General features: G+C 42.4%; 1 protein-coding gene across 1 annotated transcript in view; it reads right to left on the bottom strand.

Annotated features, from left to right (window-relative positions):
- The window catches only part of LPL (lipoprotein lipase), a 28185-nt gene extending 5757 nt beyond the window's left edge, over positions 1-22428 (bottom strand). Inside the window, exons 1-8 of the mRNA XM_003823626.5 lie at positions 22015-22428; positions 13179-13339; positions 9619-9798; positions 8137-8248; positions 7204-7437; positions 5351-5593; positions 2095-2215; positions 409-591 (exon numbers count right to left, since the gene is read on the bottom strand). Of these exons, the coding sequence (XP_003823674.1) occupies positions 409-591; positions 2095-2215; positions 5351-5593; positions 7204-7437; positions 8137-8248; positions 9619-9798; positions 13179-13339; positions 22015-22102 (1322 nt within the window). The 5' untranslated portion in view covers positions 22103-22428. The remainder of the gene's footprint in view (positions 1-408; positions 592-2094; positions 2216-5350; positions 5594-7203; positions 7438-8136; positions 8249-9618; positions 9799-13178; positions 13340-22014) is intronic.
- Between the last annotated feature and the right edge of the window lie 2034 nt (positions 22429-24462).

Below are 24462 nucleotides of genomic sequence, written 5' to 3'. Positions count from 1 at the left end.
TTGAGATTATCTTGGAATCTCACCCTTCTTGAAGAGGTTGGTTTGAATCTTTGATTATCCAGGTAGCATCTCGGAGGTTTGTTCCCTAACTATTTTGTACTTACAAGAAACAGTGCCAAATGAGAAGCTGAGATTCCTGACTTCTAATCCCAGCTCTCACTGAATAACTGTGAGCGATTCAGGGCTTATGTTTTCCTTACATGAAATACAAAAATACTGTCACTTCCCACCCCCCCCCAAAAAAATAAGAAAATAAAAGAAGACTCCTAAAGAAAATCTACATCATACAGTAATAAATACAAGGTTTCCTAAAGCTCTCCCTGAATGCGAAGGCCCCTGAAATACAGCCCCTAGGTCCTGACATCAGGTGGGGGTCTAAAGTGAAGGAAGAAAAATAAATTTAATTACTTTTTCTGAGTCTCTCCTGCTTTTACTCTGATCTTCTGAATGGCGAAGCCAGGACTGCTCCACCAGTCTGACCAGCTAAAGTATGAATCACTCTTCCATTTGAGCTTCAACATGAGTAGTTCTCCAATATCTACCTCTGTGTAAATTAGGAAGGAGTATGTCTTATTTGTGGAAACTTCAGGCCTAAACAAAAAAGCAATAAATTTGGTTAGTTATAGAGATCAGCTCTCCCTGCCCCCCACTTTTTTTTCTCCTCTCCAAATATAAATAGCTTTATTATTTAGGGGATATTTTAAAAATGCACAAAAATGCCCAATGAAGTACTCAAAATGAAGGTTGATGGCATTTAGTATATTTTAAATTATATCCACATTCCAGCATTTATCCTAATGACATGAACTATTTAATACAATTCTAAAAGAAAATCCTGAAGTCAATCATTCAGAAATATAATTTTCATTTTCATGTATTTCTTTTCAATTTGTGTTGATACTTGAACATTATTTAGCTACAATCATAGCACACATACGATTCTCTATTCTTTATTCTCTTTAGATTTTATATTCCATTTTTTACCATGTTTTCCTGGGTTTCCTAGAATTATAGTTTTTAAAGGCTAGATTGATTTTAATGACTTGATAAACCACGATTCATTTAACCACTGCCTCAATGTTGGATACTGGGTTTCTAATTTATGCTAGTATAGGTACGACTGTAATTGATGTTTTTAAAAATGTTTGTTGACTATTTCTTTAGGATAAATATTAGAAAAAAATCACTCCCTTCTATGTAATAATATTTTGTAGCTATGGAAAGTTATTAAAATACTACCTTCCGCACCTGGAGGGTTCTAGCCGTGAATGATGCATGGTAGGTTCGCATGTTCTGCTTCACCACCTTGTCTGCACTGGCTATTTTTAAAGATTTGTTCATCTAGTAATTGTAAAAGTATCAAGTTGCCTTACTTTTATTTCTTTGATTAGTAGTAAAGGGTAGGCTGGGCATGGTGGCTCACACCTGTAATCCCAGCACTTTGGGAGGCCGAGGCGGGTGGATCACCTGAGATCAGGAATTCAAGACCAGCTTGGCCAACATGGTGAGACCCTGTCGCTACTAAAAATACAAAAATTAGCTGGGCATGGTGGTGGGCACCTGCAGCCCCAGCTACTCGGGAGGCTGAGACAAAAGAATTGCTTGAACTCGGGAGGTAGAGGTTGCAGTGAGCTGAGATCGCATCACTGCACTCCAGCCTGGGCAATAGAGAGAGACTCCATCTCAAAAAAAAAAAAGAGCTAACACTTTGTCATGGACTTCTTATTACTTATATTTTCTGTACATATTATATGTACATCTATAGAGTGGTTTCCTGTTACCATTGCTCATTTTCTTTAATGTCAAACCTTTTGAGATAGTTTAATTATATTGTTTAACAGCAGCTTTATAAAAGAAATAAACAGATTTAAGATGATAAATAAAAAAATATAACTAGTAAGTGAAAATAAAATGGCCAATTTGAAGCATTTTTTTCTCAATATCAAATAGAGGAAAGACCTCAATTTTGAAATTCTGATTTTTTTAACTAAAGACTTGTTTTCTAGGCATCACTCTCTGCTTCTGCTGCTCAGACCAAGGGTTATGGCAGGGGAGGGACTGGTGCCATGATGACCGCCCCCCTGTGCTACTCACAGAGTGAATGGGATGTTCTCACTCTCGGCCACGGTGCCATACAGAGAAATCTCAAAGGCCTGGTTGGTATGGGTTTCACTCTCAGTCCCAGAAAAATGAATCTTTACTTGGTAATGGAAGACTGTTGGGGAGGAAATTGGAACATGTTGATCAATCTTTATGAAAATATCACAACCCCAAACAGTCAGGCAATTCAGAACCACAGAAGTATCTCACTAGCACTCAAACCAGAAGTGCACACACATGGAACCACTGGTGTGGCTTGGAAAGACTTCATCATGCACAGTGTTCATACCTAGAAAATGCAGACCTTGAATTCTACTCCCTTTCAGAAAAGTGTGGTTATATGCATAGGAAAAACCCAAATGTGTCTGAATTGCCAAGCAGCATTAGGAAGTAGCCATCTTTGAGGGGTGCTAGGGAGATCAAATCAGAGGGCCAAAACACTCATGACGCTTTCTCCATGAACTCCGCCATCCTTGGCCATCTTGTGCCTTAGCATCTGGAGCAAGCATATTTGGCATTTGCTTCTGTGTCACTGTATGTCACTGTGTTTGTTTCATGAGTAGGTCTGTCCTCCACCCTGACTGTAAGCGGGCTTCCGGTCACAGGATCATGCCCACGCTCTTAATTCCCCCACCATCTAGCGCAGAGTAGGTGTCTAGTAGGTGCATCATAGAACTTATTTCATTGATTTTTCCATTCCGTAATGGGCACACCAAAATCTCACAAATCACTACCAAAGAACTTACTCATGTAACCAAACCCACTTGTTCCCCAATAACCTATGGAAATAAATTTTTTTTAAAAAACTTATTTCATTGACCCATCAGTGAGGCCACAAGGACTGCCTTGTAAAGCCAGACCCTAAAGTATTCTATACTAGGGACAGCCTCTGGAAGCAGGTAGTTGAACTTCTATATCTCCTCCCTGCCCCTCCTCTGGTCTCTACCAAAAACCCTGAGCAAATAGGCCTGGGGAGAGGTTAAAAGGAAAGGCAGCAGGACTAAAATACAACCATGATGATGGGGGAAAAAAGAGTTCTTGGAGGCCAGGCATGGTGGCTCATGCCTGTAATCCCAGCACTTTAGGAGGCCTTGGTGGGTGAATCATCTGAGGTCAGGAGTTTGAGACTAGCTTGGCCAACATGGTGAAACCCTGTTTCTACTAAGAAAAATACAAAAATTAGTCGGGCGTGGTGGCGGGTGCCTGTAATCCCAGTTACTCGGGAGGCTGAGGCAGGAGAATCGCTTGAACCGGAAGGCAGAGGTTGCAGTGAGCTGAGATTGCGCCGCCGCCCTCCAGCCTGGGTAACAGAGCGAGACTCTGTCTCAAAAAAAAAAAAAAAAAAATAGTTCTTGGAATGTTTTTTCTTCTATATCCCACTATCCTTGGTCAGATTTTTTTCTTATTTGTGTTACTGTCTATTAAATGTACTTTCTCTTAAGCTGAGACACAGATCTCTTAAGACTGATGGTTTAGAATATAGCAGACCATATTTTTATGCTGCTTTAGACTCTTGTCCAGGTGAAAAAATTTTTAATAAATGTTGTGAACTTCTGATAACAATCTCTATTTTGTTTAGCTACATCTCTTTTTATAATTAAAAAGTAGTCAGATACTAAGCAAAAACAGAAGAACAACAACAAAACCCCACAGCTACTAAAAGATGAAGAGACATTGAATTGAGAATTAAGCAAAACCCTTGCAGGCAGCAGGACAGGCCAGAGCTGAAGAAGCTGGGAGTGGTGAGGTGCCCCCAGGGGACACTGACAGAGCCTTGAACCCACTGGTGCAGGAGGCAGGGATGAGTGAAGCCTGTCTGTGTCTTCAAGATTATGGTCCCACGGTCCCCTCTTTACCTCATACACATTGCCTGATTCTGAAGAGTTAAGGTTTCCTTGAAGCACAGGTGCCCCAACCTCTATACCACGAAAGACACCTCTACAGATTCTAAGAATCACCTTACACATGGGTGCCATATGTTTTACCTGGGGCCACTGTTCTTTAATATCATCCCTTCCCTCAGGTTTCCACCTGGATTCCACAAAAGCCACCCTTCCTGAAGTTGGTCCCTCTCACCGGATTTATCCGAAGACCTCCTCTCTCATTTTCCGACCATTCCTTTAGGTCTGGCTCTAAACAAGAGGCCAAGCTTGAAATTCAAGTGTGAAACAAACTCCTGGCAAAATGGCAATATCTTAGAAGGTGTGAGATATTCTTGCCTTCCAGGAATAGTTGCATTTAAAAAGACAGATGAGGCCAAGGAGGGCAGATCACCTGAGGTCAGCAGTTCGAGACCAGCCTGGTCAACACGGTGAAACCCCCTGTCTACTAAAAATACAAAAATTAGCTGGGCATGATGGTGCATGCCTGTAATCCCAGCTACTCCAGAGGCTGAGGCAGGGGAATCATTTGAACCCGGGAGGCAGAGGTTGTGGTGAGCCAAGATCATGCCCCTCTCCTCCAGCCCAGGAGAAAGCTAGACTTCATCTCAAATTAAATAAATAAATAAATAAGACAGATGGTCCTTGCCTTTATGTAAGTTGTGAACATTCTGTAAAGGGCCAGGGAGTAAATATTTTAGGCTCTGTGGGCTATCAACTCTGTTACGGTGGCATGAAACCAGCCTTTGACAATATGGTAACGAATGTGTGTGGCTGTGTCCTAATAAAACTTTGCATGAGCACATAGAGGGGAACAACAGACACTGGGGCCTCCCAGAGGGTGGGAGGAGGGAGAGCTTCAGGAAAAATAACTAGTGGGTACTAAGCTTAATACCTGGGTGATGGAATAATCTGGACAACAAACTCCCATGTCACAAGTTTACCTTTTTAGCAAACCTACATACGTACCCCTGAACTTAAATGTTTTAAAAAAACTATTTACAAAAGCAGGAAGTAGGCTGGATTTGGCACAAGGGTTATAGTTTGTTGACCCCAGGTGGATGGTTCCAAATGAGCTCTGAGCTCTGTGCTGATAGCCTAGCCCATGCTAATGGCCAGATTTACAGGGGAGGGCAGCGAGCAAGGCTGCAAATCCCACGCTGAGCACTGGGACCTTGCTGACAATGGGAATTAGGAGCCTCAGACAAATGGATCAATGCAACCCCCTATCAACAGAAACACCAGGGCTCAGGGTTTAGTAATATCGGTCATCATCTCCGTTCCAATGGACAGAATCAGTACATGTGATGCAGTGAGCATGATGAAATAGGACTCCTTGGTTTCCTTATTTACAACAGTCTCCAGCCTACCTTTGTAGGGCATCTGAGAACGAGTCTTCAGGTACATTTTGCTGCTTCTTTTGGCTCTGACTTTATTGATCTCATAGCCCAGATTGTTGCAGCGGTTCTTTCTACAACTCAAGCAGAGCCCTTTCTCAAAGGCTTCCTTGGAACTGCACCTGTAGGCCTTACTTGGATTTTCTTCATTCAACAGAGAGTCGATGAAGAGATGAATGGAGCGCTCGTGGGAGCACTTCACTAGCTGGTCCACATCTGTGTAAAAAAGAGACACCAAGATTGTATCTCGGCAGAAATTCACAAAGAATGTTTCATTTGGCGTGTCTAAAATAGGTGAGATGTGGTGTTAGAATAAAATCACCCAAGGATATAGTCCTGTGCATTTATGATTGTAGGCCCTATTTCAGGAGATATTCTTGGTGGTAGCGGCCCACCCACCTTCAAGAGAGTGAAAGTTGCAAGTTCACAGGGAATTTTTGACTTTTGTGCTTCTTATATTTATGAGTATGTTTATGAAGCTGTAATAAGCGTCCAAGGTGGAGGTTGATTTCCTTGCTTATCTCATCCTTCTCTTACATTGAAAGTGTCTAACACTTCTAGGTGCTTCTAGAAACATATACCTGCCCCTTGCCTTACAATAAATTCTTCATAAGTCAAAAATACTGTAAGTCGAAATACACTTAATACCCCCAAAACCCATCATAATGTCAAAAACTTTTAAGTCAAACCATCACGTGCTTCTCAACTTACAATGGTGTTACAGGCCAATCGTAAAGTTGGAAAACTGTAAGTTAAGGACAATTTGTATTTCTAGAAACCACATCTTAAGAGGGTAATTGTTAAATGAGTTGTATTTTATCATTGATATTATGTACAATTGAGGGTTCTGCCCCTACTAACACTCTTTTATATCAAATGAACATAGAAATAATCAGCAATGCCATAAGAATGAATTCCTTGTAAGTTTTTAGGACAATCGAAAATAGTAACATTATGCTCTAAGTTCTACAACGTGCTCAAAAATAACGAGAATATCCTAGGTAGGTCCCAATGTCTATAAAGTATGCGAGGGGCTCTTAAAAATAAATCATAAACTGGGCGTGGTGGCTCACAGCTGTAATCCCAGAACTTTGGGAGGCTGAGGCAGGAGGATCACTTGAGGCCAGGAGTTTGAGACCAGCCTGGGCAACATTGCAAGTCCTCTGTTTTTACAAAAACCAAAAACATTAGCCAGTTATGGGGGTGTGTGCCTGTAGTTCCAGATACTTGGGAGGCTATGGCAGGAGGATCGCTTGAGCCCAGAAGTTCAAGGTCACACTGAACTGTGATTGTGTCACTGCACCCCAGCTTGGGTAATAGAATAAGACTCTGTCTCAAAAAACAAACAAAAAAAATCATAAATTTAACACAAGCTAACATTATTAAAGTAAAACATTAAGCTAACATTATGTTCTGAACATTTTGGAAGATTTATACTAATTAACATCTCCTTCTGTTCCAGTAACATCTAAAATCTTTCCACTGGCTTTGCAGCTACATTCAAGGTATGACAACATGTGGCCAGATAGCATTTTGTGATGCCATTATTGAGGTCAGTGGAGTCTTCCTGTCTAAAATCCCACCTTTTTCTCTTGCTACTGTAAGTGCACTGCTCAGTGTAGCCTACAATATAGTAAATAAAAGATAAAATGGCTGTCTGCCTGGCTCTAAGGTGGTCATGCTGAACATTGCAGAATTCTTCAGAAACATAATTTGGCCAAATGTGTATATGAAAACTACATACTTTGAAGCTACTGAGTAGGACATTAGGTCAATAAGGGTTAAGGATAAGAGTCACATTTAATTCGCTTCTAAATAATAATTACCTCCAAGTCCTCTCTCTGCAATCACGCGGATAGCTTCTCCAATGTTACATCCTGGCTGAAAAGTACCTCCATTCGGGTAAATGTCAACATGCCCAACTGGTTTCTGGATTCCAATGCTTCGACCAGGGGACCCTCTGGTGAATGTGTGTAAGACATCTACAAAATCTGCATCATCAGGAGAAAGGCGACTCGGGGCTTCTGCATACTCAAAGTTAGGTCCAGCTGGATCGAGGCCTTCAAAGGGAAAAAAGCAGGACCACAGATTTGTAAATTTCCATTCGTATGACACTCGCATGTCACTGCTCATCATTTGAATGCACTGGCAGCTATTTAGATTCTTATTAGCTCCTATTCTACAGTCACGGCATCTTTACTTAGAGAGACATAAAAGGAGGCTTGGCTCCTTCTAAAATGAATTTGAGTCTCTTAAACTAGCCTTATGCAGCAATTTCCACTCAGGATGGCTGGATTTCCTTTTGTAGATTATTTCTGAATATGTCGAGAAGATGTATAAACAGCGGTGGGTTCTTTCTCTCTGTGTGTATGCCACACCTTTGCCTAGATGACGGTCTTCTTTCCAAGTGGCCTCTGGAATTGGTCCTTCTTCTTTTCTCCTAGTACTGATGTGCATTACACTACTAAAACACAGAGCTGAGAGTGGGAGGAAACAGGCTTCCCAGAGAAATCTGCAGGCATTGTGTGTAATTATGCTTTATTTCTGTGCTGTTGCCAGTGGATAGTAAGCCAGTGAGAGCATCTGTGTTTTTTCTTATCCCTAATAAAGAGCCCTACAATGAGATAATCAAGTGCTGGGCATGTCTCCGGGAAGAACACCACACACATGTGGGTATTTAACAAAATTTGTTCTGATTCTCTCTCAGAATGACAGTCTTTTCACCTCTTATGATAAGACCAATGAAATTGCTTTCTTACCAGTAATTCTGTTGACTTTCTTATTGGTCAGACTTCCTGCAATGCCAGCAGCATGGGCTCCAAGGCTGTATCCCAAGAGATGGACATTGTCCAGAGGGTAGTTAAACTCCTCCTTTGGAAGAGAAAAGAAAATGAAGGTTCTTACAGTTCTGCCAAAAATAAAACTAAAAGAAACAAAATGAATATAAATATTGTTTTCCAAATATAGGAAATACTGAAAACTAATTCTACTTATTTTAATTTTGTGTTACAGATAAGAGAGAGAAAATATTCTCTAGTGTTAAAATTGTCTTTTTCTTTTGTTTCACTTTTCCATAAACAGATCCAGAATTGATTTTCTCTTTCTTTAATAACAGATTTAAATTACAAAGTTTTTCCATGCATCTGAAATAGTATTATTTATGTATATAATATATGCATATGTTTGTATATGTATATGTATTTGCATATATAACCATATGCTATACGTACAAACATATACACATATACATATGCGTATACATATATATGCATGCATATATGTATATGTGTGTATGTTTGAATGTATAGTATATGGGTATATATTTTCCCATTATTCCTTACTCTAAATATCCGTATCACTTTATCATTGAAGGTTAGCCAAGCAATGACAGACTCAGGAAACATTCAGTGGAAGGGACCAGAGGTACATGGTCCAGCCCCTCATTTAACAGGTGAGAAGCCTGAGCCCCAGGGAGGTGATCCCATTTGCCCACATTCGTTTGCCCATATTCATTTGCCCAGTCAGCAAAAAAGACAAGAAAAGAACTTTTGTCTTTTATGATCAGTCTAATAAATACAGCTTATTTTTTACTTCCAATTACCTGGTTAAAATAATTTGCCTTGGTCAGAGTATCAGCTTCTTTCCAACCCCAAGATACTTTTCTGAGGTATTTCTCAGGGGATCGTGTGAAAAAGTGGGTCTCTTGCAGCTAAGTCAGAACTCCAGAGCTCAGTTCCCTTCTATCCTATGCACCTTCCCTTCCAACATCTTCCTAGCTCAATTCCATCACTCTCCCAATGCTCAACAAAAACATTCATCCTATTTCACACTAAAGAATAAGTACTATTAATATTTTCATGAAAGAGATTGGTATGTCAAGGTGAGGATAAGATGTCCACAGGCCAGCCAACTGGTAGGGAAGGGTCTGGCTGAACATGCCATCTTTCCTCTGTCCAAAAATCACAAGCTTTTTTCTGTTGGGCCCACTTAGTTATTGGTCTCAGCAGATCTATTCACTGTGAAAATATCAAACGATAGAGCAGGGCAGGACTATTTATTGGCCTTATAGTCTATTCTTATCAAAATGTTGCTTTTGGATATAAAATAATATCCACGCTGATTCTGAAGATTTGAATGCCCCCAGAAAATATTTAAGAGAAAAGGAAGAAAGAACAGCCGTTTTTCTGGCTCCAGTCAAAAACACTGTTTTGGACACATAAGTCTCCTTCTCCCAGTCTTACCTCCATCCAGTTGATAAACCGGGCCACATCCTGTCCCACCAGTTTGGTGTAGCCCGCGGACACTGGGTAATGCTGCTGAGCCCGTGACAGCCAGTCCACCACAATGACGTTGGAGTCTGGTTCTCTCTTGTACAGGGCGGCCACAAGTTTTGGCACCCAACTCTCATACATTCCTGTTACCTGAAGATGATGACACAAGCTTTCTTAAAATACCCACCTACCACTTGTCATAGATACATCAGCCCAATACACCTGCATGAAATGGAAAAAACAAACTTGATTGGAAGTCCATTGGCACAGATAGAAAAATCAAATAACAGAACAGTGTTCAGAGACAGGTCTGTCCCTTCCAAGGCAGATCTAAGTAAGCCAGGAAGGCATTGAGTTGAGTTGAGGAACGGCAGATTGGGGTTCACCATGCTTCCCATTTAAAAAGTATATTTTAGACATTCAATAAAATTTTGATCATTTATACTATTAAAAGGAAAGATTGGTCTGAATGCAAAGTGGATCTTTGAGGAAACTAGCAGGAGCACCTGGCTAGGAGCAGAACCCTGTTGAATTGGTCCAGTCCCACTCACCTTCGCCTCCCTTCAAGGTTGGCGTGTTGGGCACCCTTTGTAGTTGGCTTTCAAGATCAGGAGAGGTTGATGTCATTTCTTCAGAATGTAATGTTAATGTCTCCCTGTTTCAGCCAGGATCCCCTACTTCACAATGGGAACCCTGTACTTAAAGCCAGTGGCATCCAAGCAAGTGGCAAAGCTCCAAGATAGCTGTGTCTAAGCAACCTGCTGGGATGTATCACATGCATGCTACATGCTAAGCATTCCTTTGGGTGTCTCATGACACAGCTGGAGAGCCTCCTCATTTCCCTTCGTCTGTGCCTGTGAGTCCCCAGGCAGCTTATTTCAGATAAGGCAAGAAAATCTGGTTTACTCTAGGCCTCTATTAGAAGTTTTTCTGTACTACCAGTGTTTCTCTTTTCTTTGTTCTTCCTTCCTTTCTTCCTCCCTTCCTTCCTTCCTTTCATTCCTTCCTTCCTTCCTCCCTCCCTCCTTCCCTTCCTTCCTTTCATTCCTTCCTTTCTTTCCCTCCTTTCTTTCCTTTCTTTTGGCAGAGTCTTACTGTCTCGCCCAGGCTGGAGTGCAGTGGCATGATCTCAGCTCAGTGCAACCTCCGCCTCCTTGGTTCAAGCGATTCTCCTGCCTCAGCCTCCTGAGTAGCTGGGACTACAAGCACATACCACCACACCTGGCTAATTTTTTTGTATTTTTTTAGTAGAGATCGGGTTTCCCCATGTTGGCCAGGTTGGTCTCAAACTCCTGACCTCCAGTGATCTGCCTGCCTTGGCCTCCCAGAGCGCTGGGATCACAGGCATGAGCCACCGCTCCCAGCCCAGTGTTTCTAAGTTAAGCAATCTAAAAGGGCTGGACATCCAACTTACTCCTACAGTGGCTGACACTTTTATTAACTGCACAATAGCTAATTGAATCCTTTCTTTCTGATCAACATAAAATACTGATGTAAGTAATCCCAAACAAAGCGAATGAAAAATCGAAGTACTCACCTTTCTCAACTCAAAAAGGGTCTTATTCTAAGTTCTTTCAATCTGAGTTTTTCTTCTGAGGTTCAATAATTACTATGTTTTAAATCTTTGGTTTTCAGACACGCAGCTGAACTGAAGCCCTCCCTGCTGCTTGTACCAGGTGGGCCACCTGACCCTGCCAGTGAGTTCACTGAGATAATCTAGATCAGTGTGGCTGGCTTAGTTCTTGCACAGACCCAACTCAGTCCCACAGCCAGACAGCAGTCTCTGTGCTCAAGCACTCAAAATGTCAGGACACATGATGTGAAAGATACAGGTGGGCTTAGTGAGGCAGTAGGACCAATGATAGGAAGTGGCACCGTCTGTTGATATTGGGTTGGTCATGTCATCTTAGTATGAAAAAGAAACATTTTTTTCCCACAACTTCCCAAAGTATAAAATTCTCTCAGGGATAAGATTGAGATGACTGAGATACTCAATTTATTTCTGTTGTATAAATGCGTTTATTAAGCTCAGATTTTTTGAAAAATTTTAAAAGCCAAGTTCTGTATATAACCAAAGGGCCTCTAAAGATTCCTTTTTCTGGGCCAGATGCAGTGGCTCTCGCCTGTCATCCCAACACTTTGGGAGGCCAAGGTGGGTAGATCACTTGAGGTCAGGAGTTCGAGACCAGCCTGGCCAACAGGGTGAAACCCTGCCTGTGCTGAAAATATAAAAATTAGCCGGGTGTGGTGGTGGGCGCCTGTAGTCCCAGCTACTCGGGAGGCTGAGGCAGGAGAATCTCTTATGCCCAGGTGGCGGAGGTTGCAGTGAGCTGAGATCGCGCCACTGCACTCCAGCCTGGGCAATAGCGTGAGCATCCATCTCAAAAAAGAAAAAGATTCCTTTTTCCTACTTACACCTATTAAAATATTAAAGGATTTATGTTTAGGAATTTGAGATTTTATCACAAAATATTGAATTTACTATGTTAACATAGTAAATGGCTATATTTTGTTAAACATCTGTGTGAATTCTGTTAGTAGTAGTCTCATAGCGATTGTCCTCTTCAGTCAATAACAAAGCCACTTAAATTATGTAGGAAAAGAAATGTGGACTAGATGAATGTTATTTTTAGTTAGTTCTCACTAGAAATTAGTATTATAATATTCACGAGCTCTGACATAATGGATAGATAATATATCTTTAACAATCCATTTTACACAAATCCTTTTAAATAAATTACACAGTCTACTCACTTGGGATTGAAACATTTTAAAACAAACTAAGCAAGAACTACATAATCTAAAGTGACTGTGTGACATATTAGAGAGGGGACTTTTAACAACATTTTTTTAAAGTAAATTTAATCACAGTTTCACTTTTTCTAATCATCTGGCATGTCAGCATGTCAGTTCCCTGCCCAGCCCTTTTTTTTTTAATTTCCAGAAAGGCTCCCTAAAGTTTACAACTGGAAAATTTTGGAAGTAGAGTGTTTTTAGGGACATCTAGTGCAACCTCTGCTTTACAGATCAGTAAATGGAGGCCCAGAGATGACAAGTGACTTGATCCACAGCACAGAGCTGGAGAATGGCAAAGCCAGCATGGACGCCACACTTCCTCACTCCACTCCAGCCCTCTCCTCACTCTTCCATGCTGTCTTCTTTAGAAAGGTTCTCCTGGCAATGTGCTGGGTGATGCGGGATCATGCCAGGGTTCCACCGGTTCCCCACAGCAATCACCTATCTTCTGCTCAGTAGCTGGGCAGAGCATCCTTTACCAACCTCGCAGGAAGCTCTGGCTTAAGGGCACCAACAAGGTACAGTGTTAAAATGAAGGCTGGCACTGCCTAGGGGGAGTTCTGATGAACCTGTGGCTTCAGATCCCACCTCAGCCAGAACTGTCTTTATTCAAGTGTAAGGAGATCCATGTGAGATGTGGGGTGTGGACCCATCACTGGGTCCCCAACAATTGGGCAGGCCAGTCAGGATACCTCACCACCCCAATCCACTCTTCCCCAAAGAGCCTCCCTTACCGTCCAGCCATGGATCACCATGAAGGTTTTGCTGCTGTGATTGAAATGACAGGTAGCCACGGACTCTGCTACTCCGGGAATGAGGTGGCAAGTGTCCTCAGCTGTGTCTTCAGGGGTCCTTAGGGCAAATTTACTTTCAATGTCAATAAAATCTCTTCTTTCTGGAAAGGAAAAATTGGATATGAGGTTAACTGGAGGGTTGCTTGATTTTATTCATTGGAATGATATGTTTTAGGTTCACAGGCAACCACCGCTGATGCTATTTTTGTTTCTGAAGTGTTTTCGAAAACGAATGTAGATTGCAAGAGAACAACAGATGCTCCAACGTTGAGCAAAGTTGACAGAGAGACAACCTTAACTCTGAATTAAGATTGTCACCATTGACCTCTCCTAAGTCTTCCAGCCTTTCTTGAAGCTCTCCTTAGTCAGGGTGTGTGTGTCTATGTTCGTGATTTCAACTAAGGGAACTGCTATTTGGGGATTCCTTAGTTAATTCTGTTTTCTCTCAAGACATGAATTTAAGTGACTTGGCCGAGGCTACCCTGGTATTAGTGGGAGGGTGAGGATCAGAACCAGGTCTCTCAGTTCCACTTCGAAGCTTGCTTTCCTGGAGAACACTGACTCATGCATGGCTCTTGTGTGCTATAGTTCCACTATTTGTATGTGTGTGTGGGGGGGTTGTTTTGTTTTGTTTTTTGAGACAGGGTCTTGTTCTGTGTCCCAGGCCAAAGGAGTGCAGTGGTGCGATCTTGGTTCACCGCACCCACGAACTCAAGTGATCCTCCCACCTCAGCTTCCTGAGTAGCTGGGACCACAAGTGTGTGCCACCACGCCAGGCTAATTTGTATTTCTTGTAGAGATGAAGTTTGGCCATGTTGCCCAGGGTGGTCTCTATCTCCTGGGCTCAAGTGATCCACCAGCCTCAGCCTCTTAAAATGCTGGGTTTACAGGCATGAGCCACCGGGCCTGGTTAATTTTTGGATTTTTAGTAGAGATGAGGTTTCACCATGTTGGCCAGGCTGTTCTCAAACTCCTGGCCTCAAGTGATTTGCCCGCCTCAGCCTCCTAAAGTGCTGGGATTACCAGTGTGAGCCATCGGGCCAGGCCTCTATTTTTAATAAAATAATTTTTAAAAAATTTTTTAAAGAAAAGTTGGAAGCATGAGGAGGCTTTTGTATGAAACTGTTCCCACTCCTATGGCAAGATATACTTCAAAATGTTCTAAGAAGTAATTTAGTAGGTTGTTCAGAAATACCCGTGCTATGTATTAGCCATGGTTAATTCTCTCCCCAAATATTTCTTTTCCCACTATGTCATTACAATGTTCCACACAAAGGCAAAACTTGAAAACCACAGCAAACCTTGTTGTTGAAAGGGTTCGCTTTGGTTCTTCATAGTTAATCCCAAACTTGGTGAGAAGAGAAAGACAACCTAGTTTTTGAAACTATGGACAATAGTTATAAATGCTGCTGAATCTTCATGGGGTACAGTGAATAGTTGAAGTAAATTATATTGCAAATAAAATCAGACTTCATGAAGCAGAGCACAATCAAAGGGAAGTTATGTTAAAGGGAAATCATTTAATTCCTTTTCAAGTAAAGAAGTTAAAAAAGAAAACAACCCATAAAACCCACCTATTTACTGTAAGAAGGTAATAACTTGTAGATTTTAGATTTTGCCATTCAAAATTTCAGGAGATTCATGAGGCTGCGAGGACTACTTCTCATTTCTTAATCTAAATTTGCTCTTTTTTTTTCAACTCAAAATTTAAAAATCTGTAACTTCGAAATAACTGCAGAAGTCAGGCCAATAATAAAAATAATAGTGTCATATTAAGAACAGTGAAAGTGTAGGCATTTGAATCAGCCTTATCTAAATATCGGAGGATTGGCCAACATTTTCCTATTGAGTAATTATTTTCTAAAATTCCTTAAACAATATTGTGGTTTAAGAAATATGCAATGAGTTGATCACACACACATACACACACACGTGCACACACACCTCCGTCATGTAAAATGTAGGAGAAATTTCTTAATGATTCTAATTATGAGAAAAGGAGTTTTGTTACAATGGGTAAACACTCCAACATCACTTATTCAAATAAGAGTCTGTTCTAAACTATTGATCTTTAAAGCTCTTTTCATTTGCATATAGTAAAAGTGCACGTGAATCCATCCATCCACCAAGAATATGCTCTACTTCTCATCTTTATTTGAAGATGTTGGTCGCCTTCTTCCTTCCCAACCAGAAAGCACTCTAGTAGCTTTACTATTTCTCTGATAATGGAAGAGTATTGAATACTTTTAATCTAATTCTGCCTTCAGTGCCCAAGAACTTCTTTTCCTGTTAAAAAGTGCTTTAGAAAATTTAAAACTAATTTCACCCTCTCCCACACCTTTCCACCTTAAATAGCTCATACCTCCTCTCCACAAGTCTTATTTTAACATATTCTATTATCAATCTTTTTAAAGCAGAGATGATGTGAACAATCTGGCAGACAGATCTCGCTTACCACCTATTTGCCAAATTGACATTTTAAGAACAATGCTCAGTATAACTCCAGAGGCTGCCATTCACTTTTAGTCCACTTTCCCCTAGAATTATGCAACTTGGTGTCCCTGGAATTGCTGGTGGTTTTGAAATGACCACAAATTTTCTTTGAAATGACTAAGACTGGCTTTGTGTAGTTCCATGAAAAAAAGTCTATTCAATCCATAGATCCTGTACCAGATTGCATGTATGGCTCACTGACAGCTCCAATTTCCCTCTGTTGGGTCCAGAGTATGTAATGAAAAGTAGGAAATTTACACATACTCTAGTAAATTTGTATTTAGAGACTTTCATTTCACTTTTAAAGAAAATGATTTTCATTTGACAGGAAAATATACCACTCTATGTGCTATGTGATGGTTTCAATTCTATGTCAGACATGACATCATAAATCTTATTGGCACTTAGTCAACCTTTCCTTTTCTTGGATGTTCTGATAATTTTCACACTACCTGTGTTTGCAACCCCCCGAGGATGTCTCAGTGTCCTAAAGATGAATGTGCTTCCCAAACTTCAGTCAGCTCTCTAGTAACTGACTTAGACCATGTGGCTGTGGGGCAGTCAGTATATTTATTTGTCCCAATGCATCCTGTGATTGCTATTGGGCAGCAGGTGAACTGATTTGATGCAATTGTTACTAAGGAAACAGTTATTTTCCATACATGGAAATAATATTAGTGACTGCACTCATCCAACTAGACTGTCTTTTGCCATGTCCCTTAGAAATTAAGGCCACCTTAGAATTGAGAAAGAAGAGGAGTACAGGAGGGAGGGAGGAATGGAGGGAAGGAAGGAAGGAAGGAAGGAAGGAAGGAAGGAAGGAAGGAAGGAAGGAGAAGGGGAAGGGGAAGGAAGGAGGGAAGGAAAGGCAGGCCTTCATTCTGAATTTAACTTAGCATCACCGTACCACCTGCCCATCAGGCCTCATCAGAAATGTCCATATTAAGCCCTTAGGGGAGAGTTTTGGGTAACACGCAAGTTATAAATTATGCCTTTCCCGACTATGGAATCTTTATTCCTAAATTCCTAAATAAATAATTACAAATCTGAGTGTGTAAACAAAGACAAAGAATTTATTCTAACATAGATAATAACTCACAGAGACGAAATTAGGCTGAGAAGTTAAAGCACATAGAGAAAGATAAATGTATAGAGGGGAAGAGTGGTAGTTCTTGTTGCTAGAAAGAGGGAAGCGTTGAGCATCCCAGGAAAGCAGCAGATGGTGCTTTAAAGGCAGATCAAAGTCATCACGTGAGTAAGATGAACATTTATGCAATGACATGAGGTACAAGAACTCAATGAGAATGCAATTCTCTTTGGAATTTCTGTTCTCCTGTTATCCCCCCACCCCTTTCTCTCTCTCTCCCCCCTTTTTTCTCACTCCTACAGGGCTTCCTCAGTAATTCATTTGCTCTCTGAGACTGATAGTCATAGTTATCGACTCAGGCAGTGTCTGTAGGATATCGAAGAACAAACTGAATTACTGATGTGGTTGATTTGGTGAAGGAAAACATCAATATCATGATCAGACTGAACTGATTGGTCTGTTCAGATATTCTAACATAAATATTGCTCTTGACTTTTCTAACATGCAGCTTTACTTTATTTCATTTTATTTTATTATTATTTTTTGAAACGGAGTCTTGCTCTGTCACCCAGGCTGGAGTGCAGTGGCACGATCTTGACTCACTGCAACCTATGCCTCCTGGGTTCAAGCCATTCTCTGCCTCAGCCTCCCGAGTAGCCAGGATTACAGGCGCCTGCCACCACGCCTGGCTAATTTTTGTATTTTTAGTAGAGATGGGGTTTCACCATCCTGGCCACGCTGGTCTTGAACTCCCGACCTCATGATCCACCTGCCTCGGCCTCCCAAAATGCTGGGATTACAGGCGTGAGCCACTGTGCCAGCCTACTTTTTATTTTTATAAAAATTGTTTTATTAATGGAATATAAAAATAAATCCTGTATGAATCACCTGAATTTTACCCTGAATTTTCTCCAATATTAGGGCTAACCTTCCACACTACTGAAAAGAGGGGTTAAAAAATAGGTTCAGAGATGTGTGTTAAAATTGCCCCACTGAATTAGACCAAGTGTGAATAAGCCATCATTATTTAAGGAGATCTTGTGGACTGGTTAATGAAATAATTTGGTTGAGTGTCATCACATAGGCATATTTCAGTCAAGATTTTTTAAGTTAAATACAAAATATTTACATGGTTAATCTGAGACTACTTTCTTCTTGTTGCTGAGGATGGCAAATGGAAACATCCAGTTGTCTCAGACTAACACATGAAAGTCCACGATTACTTTGCCAACAATTGTTTTATTGGAGGGAGGGCTGAATAAACATGGGGACACTATTCTTTTTAGTTAAAATGTAAGTGCTAACTCCTATACTGTTTTTCACCATAATTAATTCTGCAGGCAATTTTTTTTCAAAGGTACATTATTGATGTCATGGTAGCTGTATCTTGAATGAAGGGCTGTTGAGGATCTCTAAGTGCAGATCCATTTACCTACATTCACCACCATCCCTCCGAAAGCATCTGACTTTTCATGCTACTTAAAAAGCTTCTCTAAACTTTGTACTACCCTCAAATTAATCCAAGCCAGAATGGTATTACCCTTACCTGACTGCATAGAAAGAGACTTCAACATTTACGAAAATACAGATGAGCGCACACACCAAAGTGGGTTGAGTGCTGTGAGCAAGGTGGCTGGATTAGACAAAGTGTGGCCACGCCAACTGGGTCATCTTTGTTCTATTCTACTGTCAAATAATGGTGGGAGACGTTTTCTTTTATTCATTCAAACAGTCAAAATCACCACACTACTTAGATAGCATTTGATCATTCTGAGAGCACAGACTGGGAAGAGCAAAAGGAATGAATTGGCACAAGTTTAATAGGCTCACTTTTGGCAGAACTTACATATATATATAGCACCTAAGATAATCCATTCCTTCCCTCCTAGTAGATATCTATTGTTGAGTACGCAAATGGTGTCAGTGCACACAGATAATCTTAAAATGGCCACAAGACAGCAAAGTGCAGTCACGCAGTCTAGTGAACAGACATTGTTCAGAGTAAATTTCAAACTCTTAGCCTCTGAGTAAGTTGGAACCCTATCCTATTAGTCCTTCAGAAACTATTGGAGCCTTCAACTTTTGCAAAGACAGAATGTGACAAAAGCACTGTGACAAAGATTTTACTCCCAGGTTAGAAAGTCTCTGTTGATAAAAGGTATTTAGTTCACTGTGGTGACAAAGTCATTTAATGGATAGATGATCCCAAAGCTTTACACTGATAAGTGTTTTTGTTGTTTTTATTGCCATAGAAGTTGGAATTTACCTTATGAGTAAATCCAAATGGTCTCTTCATCCAGACCTTAAAAAATCATGATACTCATGTCTTGAATACTTTCCTTACACTTTGTGATCCAAAATCATCACCAACCATCATTTTGATGGCTGGAACATCTTCATATTTAAGTCAATGCAGTCTTTGTGGTGGTCACGGAAGAAACTAGCTGCAAAATATTGTAAGTTGCAAGGCATTTTCTTGAACAATCTGGCATAAGGCAGTAAACTGTATGGCCCAATTTTTCCTCCATAATAAAGCAAGAACAGAAAGCTGAGTTAAAAATAAGCTGCTGAAAGAAAGCGAAAATTTTCCATCGCAGCTCTTCCCCCGTACCTGACTCCCACCTTTCAATATAGCTATTAATCAATCACTCCCTCGCTGAGCTCTCCTTCAGTGACATCTGCTATTTTGCTCTCCTTTGCCATCATGTTCAACTCAGAAGACAGCCTGGAAATTCACGATGGCCAGGCAAGTGGAACTTCAGCTGCTAAGCACTGACCATACTCTCCCTCTCCTAGCTCTTCACATTTCCTAAATGGGGCCATGCAGAGATGGTGGTGGCTCCCAGGATGAAGTGCCTGAGGACAGTGCCTCTTTTCCTCATATTCTTGTTAGAAAGAATCCAGAATGAATAAGTAAACTCAAGAGCCCAGAGGAGGTGATCCCTGTCTTTCTACCACGGTGACATCTTTCTCTCCCTGAAATTCTTACCTTCCTAGATGAATGCATCTGGAGGAGAAAGAGGGAGAAAGTTGCTGTGATGGGAGAGGCATGATATACTGGGTGAGTAGAGTGAAAGTGGAGGGGATGGGAGGGCATCGTTTCCAGTCTACTTGGAAATAATCCTTCCTTAATATATTTACAGCCAGGAAAAGCATGTGTTGGCTACAACTCAATTAAACTAATTAATCACATAAGTGTCCACTTAAAGAGGCAAGAGTTACACCAGGCTCAGAGAACATTGGCCTCATCCAAACTCATTGCAGAGTTGAGGAACCTAAACCCAGAGAGGTGACACTGACTCCCAAGAATTTAGGATCTTGAACCTGTAAGGGAGCCTAGCAAAAACTTGAATGTGATGACGTATTTCGGTGCTTGTTTTGCAATGAAAATGACGTTATTCTATGGTGTGCTTTCTGAAATAAGAATTTGGAGTTGGCTCCTACCATCTTCTTGTCAGCATTAAGCAGTACGAAGGGAAACATACGAAATATACCCCACCTAAGATGTTGAAGACTTTCTCATCAACTCTCCAGTGTTTTCAAACTGATCCAATAGAAAAGATACTTTTTTTCTTATCCAATTTTGCTTTGATGGAATCTATACTTAGGGTTTGTTTTGTTTTGTTTTTGTTTTATGAGACAGGGTCTCACTGTCACCCAGGATAAAGTGCAGTGGGGCAATCACATCTCACTGCAGTCTACTGAAACTCCCTGGCTCAAGTGATCTCTCAGCCTGCTGACTATCTGGGACCACAGGCACAGGCCACCACGCCCGGCTAATTTTTGTATTTTTTTTTAATAGACACGGTGTCTCCCTATGTTGCCCAGGCTGATTTCGAACTTCTGGGCTCAAGCTGTCTTCCGGCCTCGGCCTCCCGAAGTGCTGGGACTACATGGGTGAGCCACTGCTCCCTGCCAACTTTTTGTTTTTTAATCTAACAAAAATGTTTCACAAATTAATGCCAAAATAAAACAAACGTTTAGCGGCCATCAAAGCTATGGACAGACTCTATTATAACTTGAACCGCTGGGGACGTGCCGCCTGAGAGCACATCCAAGCGACACCGCCCTAATTGCAATTCCAGCAAGGAAGAAAAAAGGAAATGTTGTCCCGTGTTATGAATGGCTTCAGCTGCTCTCTATGCTGCTGTTGCATGTTTACTGAATCGAGGTTCGAATTAAGCAGGCTGCCTCCATTGCGGACAGGTCTGAGACATTCTCATTTGGCCCCGAACGCCTGGACCCCAGCGAGCGGGCGGTTCCCTGGCGGCGGTGACCACCGTTGTGCTCGCTGCCTCCACGCGGCGCCCGTCAACCCCACGTGCTCGCAGCCGCGCGGCGGGGCCGGGCGCCCGGAGCTGGCCTCAGCCCCCAGGACAGAAAGGGTGGCCAAATGCAGACCTGGCAACCCCCGAGTCGGCGACCACAGATTGCTGGTGGCTGCGCCACGGTTTCGGGAGGGTCAGCCCCTCGCTGGGTTCTCAGGGCACTAAGAAAAGAGGGGCATGCGAGCCTGGAAGCTGGAGAGAGTCCCGGGCTCCCCAGAGCGGGTGGGACGCCGCGTCCCCAGGACTCCGCGCCACGCGTCCTTTCTCCACCCCGACACCCACTGCCACTCCCACAGCGGAGCGAGGGGCCCCGCCGAGGGCGAGCGTGCCCCGTGCGGCTGAGATGCCCGGAACGCCTCCCCGCGCCCCGGCTTCCCCAGAAGGGGCCACAGTCGGCCCGCGAGTCCCCGGGCGGGGGCTGAGCCGCAGTGCCAACCAAGCCGAGGTCACCTTGGCCCGCGCGCCTTTCATTCCAGAGCCCCTCCGGCAGAGAGGTGACTGCAGGTCACCGCCAGCCGGGCCCTTACTCCCCGCCTCCGCCGTCCCGGCCCCCACACCCCGGAACCTCCCCGGCGGAGCCTGCGCGCCCGGGAACGCGGTCCCAGCCAGAGTGGAAGAGATAGCGCGGGAACCCGGCAGAGAGAAAAAGCGGGAACTGGGCGCCGCCGCTTCACGATCGGGAGGAGATTCCCTCCCGGCCCCTCCTGGATTCCACTCCGGGGACCGTTTCGGGGCTAGAGCCCAGGCTGGGAGAGTCCCTGGGCGCATCCACCGCCCCTTCCAACTTCCTTCTTCTCATCCTCAGTTCGGGTGGCAGTGGCCACCCGCCGGGTCTGCAGGTGGAGGGGAGTTTGCGCGCAAAACTTACGGTCGGCGGCGGCCACCCCTCCGCGGGAGGCGGTCAGACTCTGGAGCCACACGGCCAGAGTCAGCACGAGCAGGGCTTTGCTCTCCATCTCGGGGCGCGTCCCTCTGGAGGAGCTGCAAGGCGCGGACCGACTGATGAGCCGGCTGAGCCGCAGGCTGGAGAGGGCTGGAGCCGCGGTTTGGCGCTGAGCAAGTCGCCCTTTAAAGGGGAGGGCAGGGCAGCTAGAAGTGGGCAGCTTTCCCTTGAGGAGGAGGAAGAGGGGGAATCGAGTCTGACACTGTTTTCACGCCAAGGCTGCTTATGTGACTGGAAATATGCAAATAAACCTCATCACCTATTGGCTATAAAATCATAAGTTGGGGGGAGGGCCCTAAATTCACTTCTAAACGTTTGAGCAAACAGTAATGAGGCTCAACCCTGCCAACGAGAAGAGGGGGAAAGGGCAGACGGAAAAATTTGCTTTGTTAGGCTCCTGTTCGCTTAGCTTAAGGGGTTCCACTCTACCCGGGGCCCCCTGTCTAAGCACCAAACACAGGTTTACATCGATTCACGTTAAATACTCAACAATCAGCTGTTTTCCAAGGAGGGAAAGTTTAGCTGTTAAATTACATTTGATAGGCACTTTAATACACCTCTCTTTTGATGAATCCTGTTTGTCACTTGCAGTCCTCCCTCACTCACCCCGCACCCCATCCCCACCCCCGCAAAGTCAATGTAGGGATAGAGGGACACACATTGCGTCCCAGCTTGTGCTTGTACAATCTGGTGTTTTAACATTGGCAAGATGGATCAGCTTATGTGATGGAGAAAAGCCTACTTGCTCTAACTAGTTTCTAATTTTTGTCTCATGCAAATTATTCTCAATCCTCAAACTCATCAAGGAATGCAAGGATAATATTTTATGTTCAGAGGCAGAACATCGAGGTCAAATAATCTAAAGCCGTATTGAGTTATGATAAGTGAAAGAAGATAGTCACAAAAGACACATATTGTACGATTCCATTTAAAGTGTCCACAAATAGACAAATCTATAGAGACCAAAAGTAGATCAGTGCTTGCCTGGGGCTGGGTAATTAATAGGGGAAGGGAAGAATAGAGATTTGGGGGTAGTTGATGACAATGTTCTAGATTACATTATGCTGACGCTGCACAACTCTGTAAATATACTAAAAGCAACAGAATTATGCACTTTCAATGGGAGAATTATATAGTGTGTAAATTATAAGTCAGTAAAGCTATTTTTACATGGATAAGAGGCATGCACATAAAATAAGAAAAAAATAACATTAGATACTATGCTTTTCTGCCAAAATGCTTGGAATACTTTTAAATATCTTTTTAAATATAAGGGATTTACATTAGCCAGGAAGGACAATGAAGTGTATCCCCAACCCCCTCTCAGTTTATGGCTGAGAAACTGGCTCATCAAATCAGAACCTCCAATCTACTATATTTATGGTCTGAATATTTTTAATGTCCCCTTTTATTCATCCCACCCTCCGTCACACACACACACAAACATACAATGCACAATTGTAGGTTAGAACAACGAAATGCTTTTTAAAAAACTGGGCTCACTTTTTAAGTTTTTCTCAAAAAATGAAATAAAAGTTGATAATACCCAAATATTTCAAAGGTCTCTATTCTGCACAACAATTCTATCTTTAAGTTGATGCATTCCGTGCCACAACACACCGTCTTGTATTGCAATTATTACACAATATACTGTGCACGTTCACTCTAACCTACAAAGTATGTAGAGAATCTTGAAACCTGCCAAAAATTTCGCAGAACTTTAGAAGTGGCAGAACAGACCATGCAAGGGATGAATAACTATGATGTGGCCGTCCTCCAAAAATCATGTAGTAAACTCTAATTTTAAAAAATGACAGAAGATGAGTACAATTGCATTGGATGTGTTCATGGTGTGAATGGCATGTAAACAGACGTGCAGAAATGCCTGCTATCTTATATAGAATACTCCTGCAGCCTATTTTCATGCATAAATGTCCTTTGATAAGACAACCAAACCAAACTGCACTTCTGTGCCTTTCAGAAAACTGCAAGGAGATTTTATGTAATTGCTAAGGGAAAGTCTGATACTTATAGCGTATTTTTAAAATGATTTCCCAGGCTAACCAGATAACAAAATTAAAGCACTCAAGAGTTGGAGGATATGTAATATTTAAATATGAATCCAGTTTGGAGTGAACTGTGCCATTAGCATGTCCAATAGAGTTGCTGAGATTTCCAGGAAGACTTAATTTACAGCAGCTTAGCCTGGTTAAAAAAAAAAAAAAAAAAAAAAAAAAAGCAAGACAGGTTGGCTCCTCTCCCAGGGCCAGCGCGGAGCAGGTGGGTGTGGCGGCAACGCTCTCTCCTGATTGGCTGCACTGGGAGCCATCAGGTGCCCGCCTTCTAACGCAGAAACTCACATGATCTCTAGGT

Source organism: Pan paniscus, chromosome 7 (assembly GCF_029289425.2).
Source record: "Pan paniscus chromosome 7, NHGRI_mPanPan1-v2.0_pri, whole genome shotgun sequence".
Lineage (NCBI taxonomy): Eukaryota > Metazoa > Chordata > Mammalia > Primates > Hominidae > Pan > Pan paniscus.
This window is presented reverse-complemented; position numbering and strand designations above follow the sequence as displayed.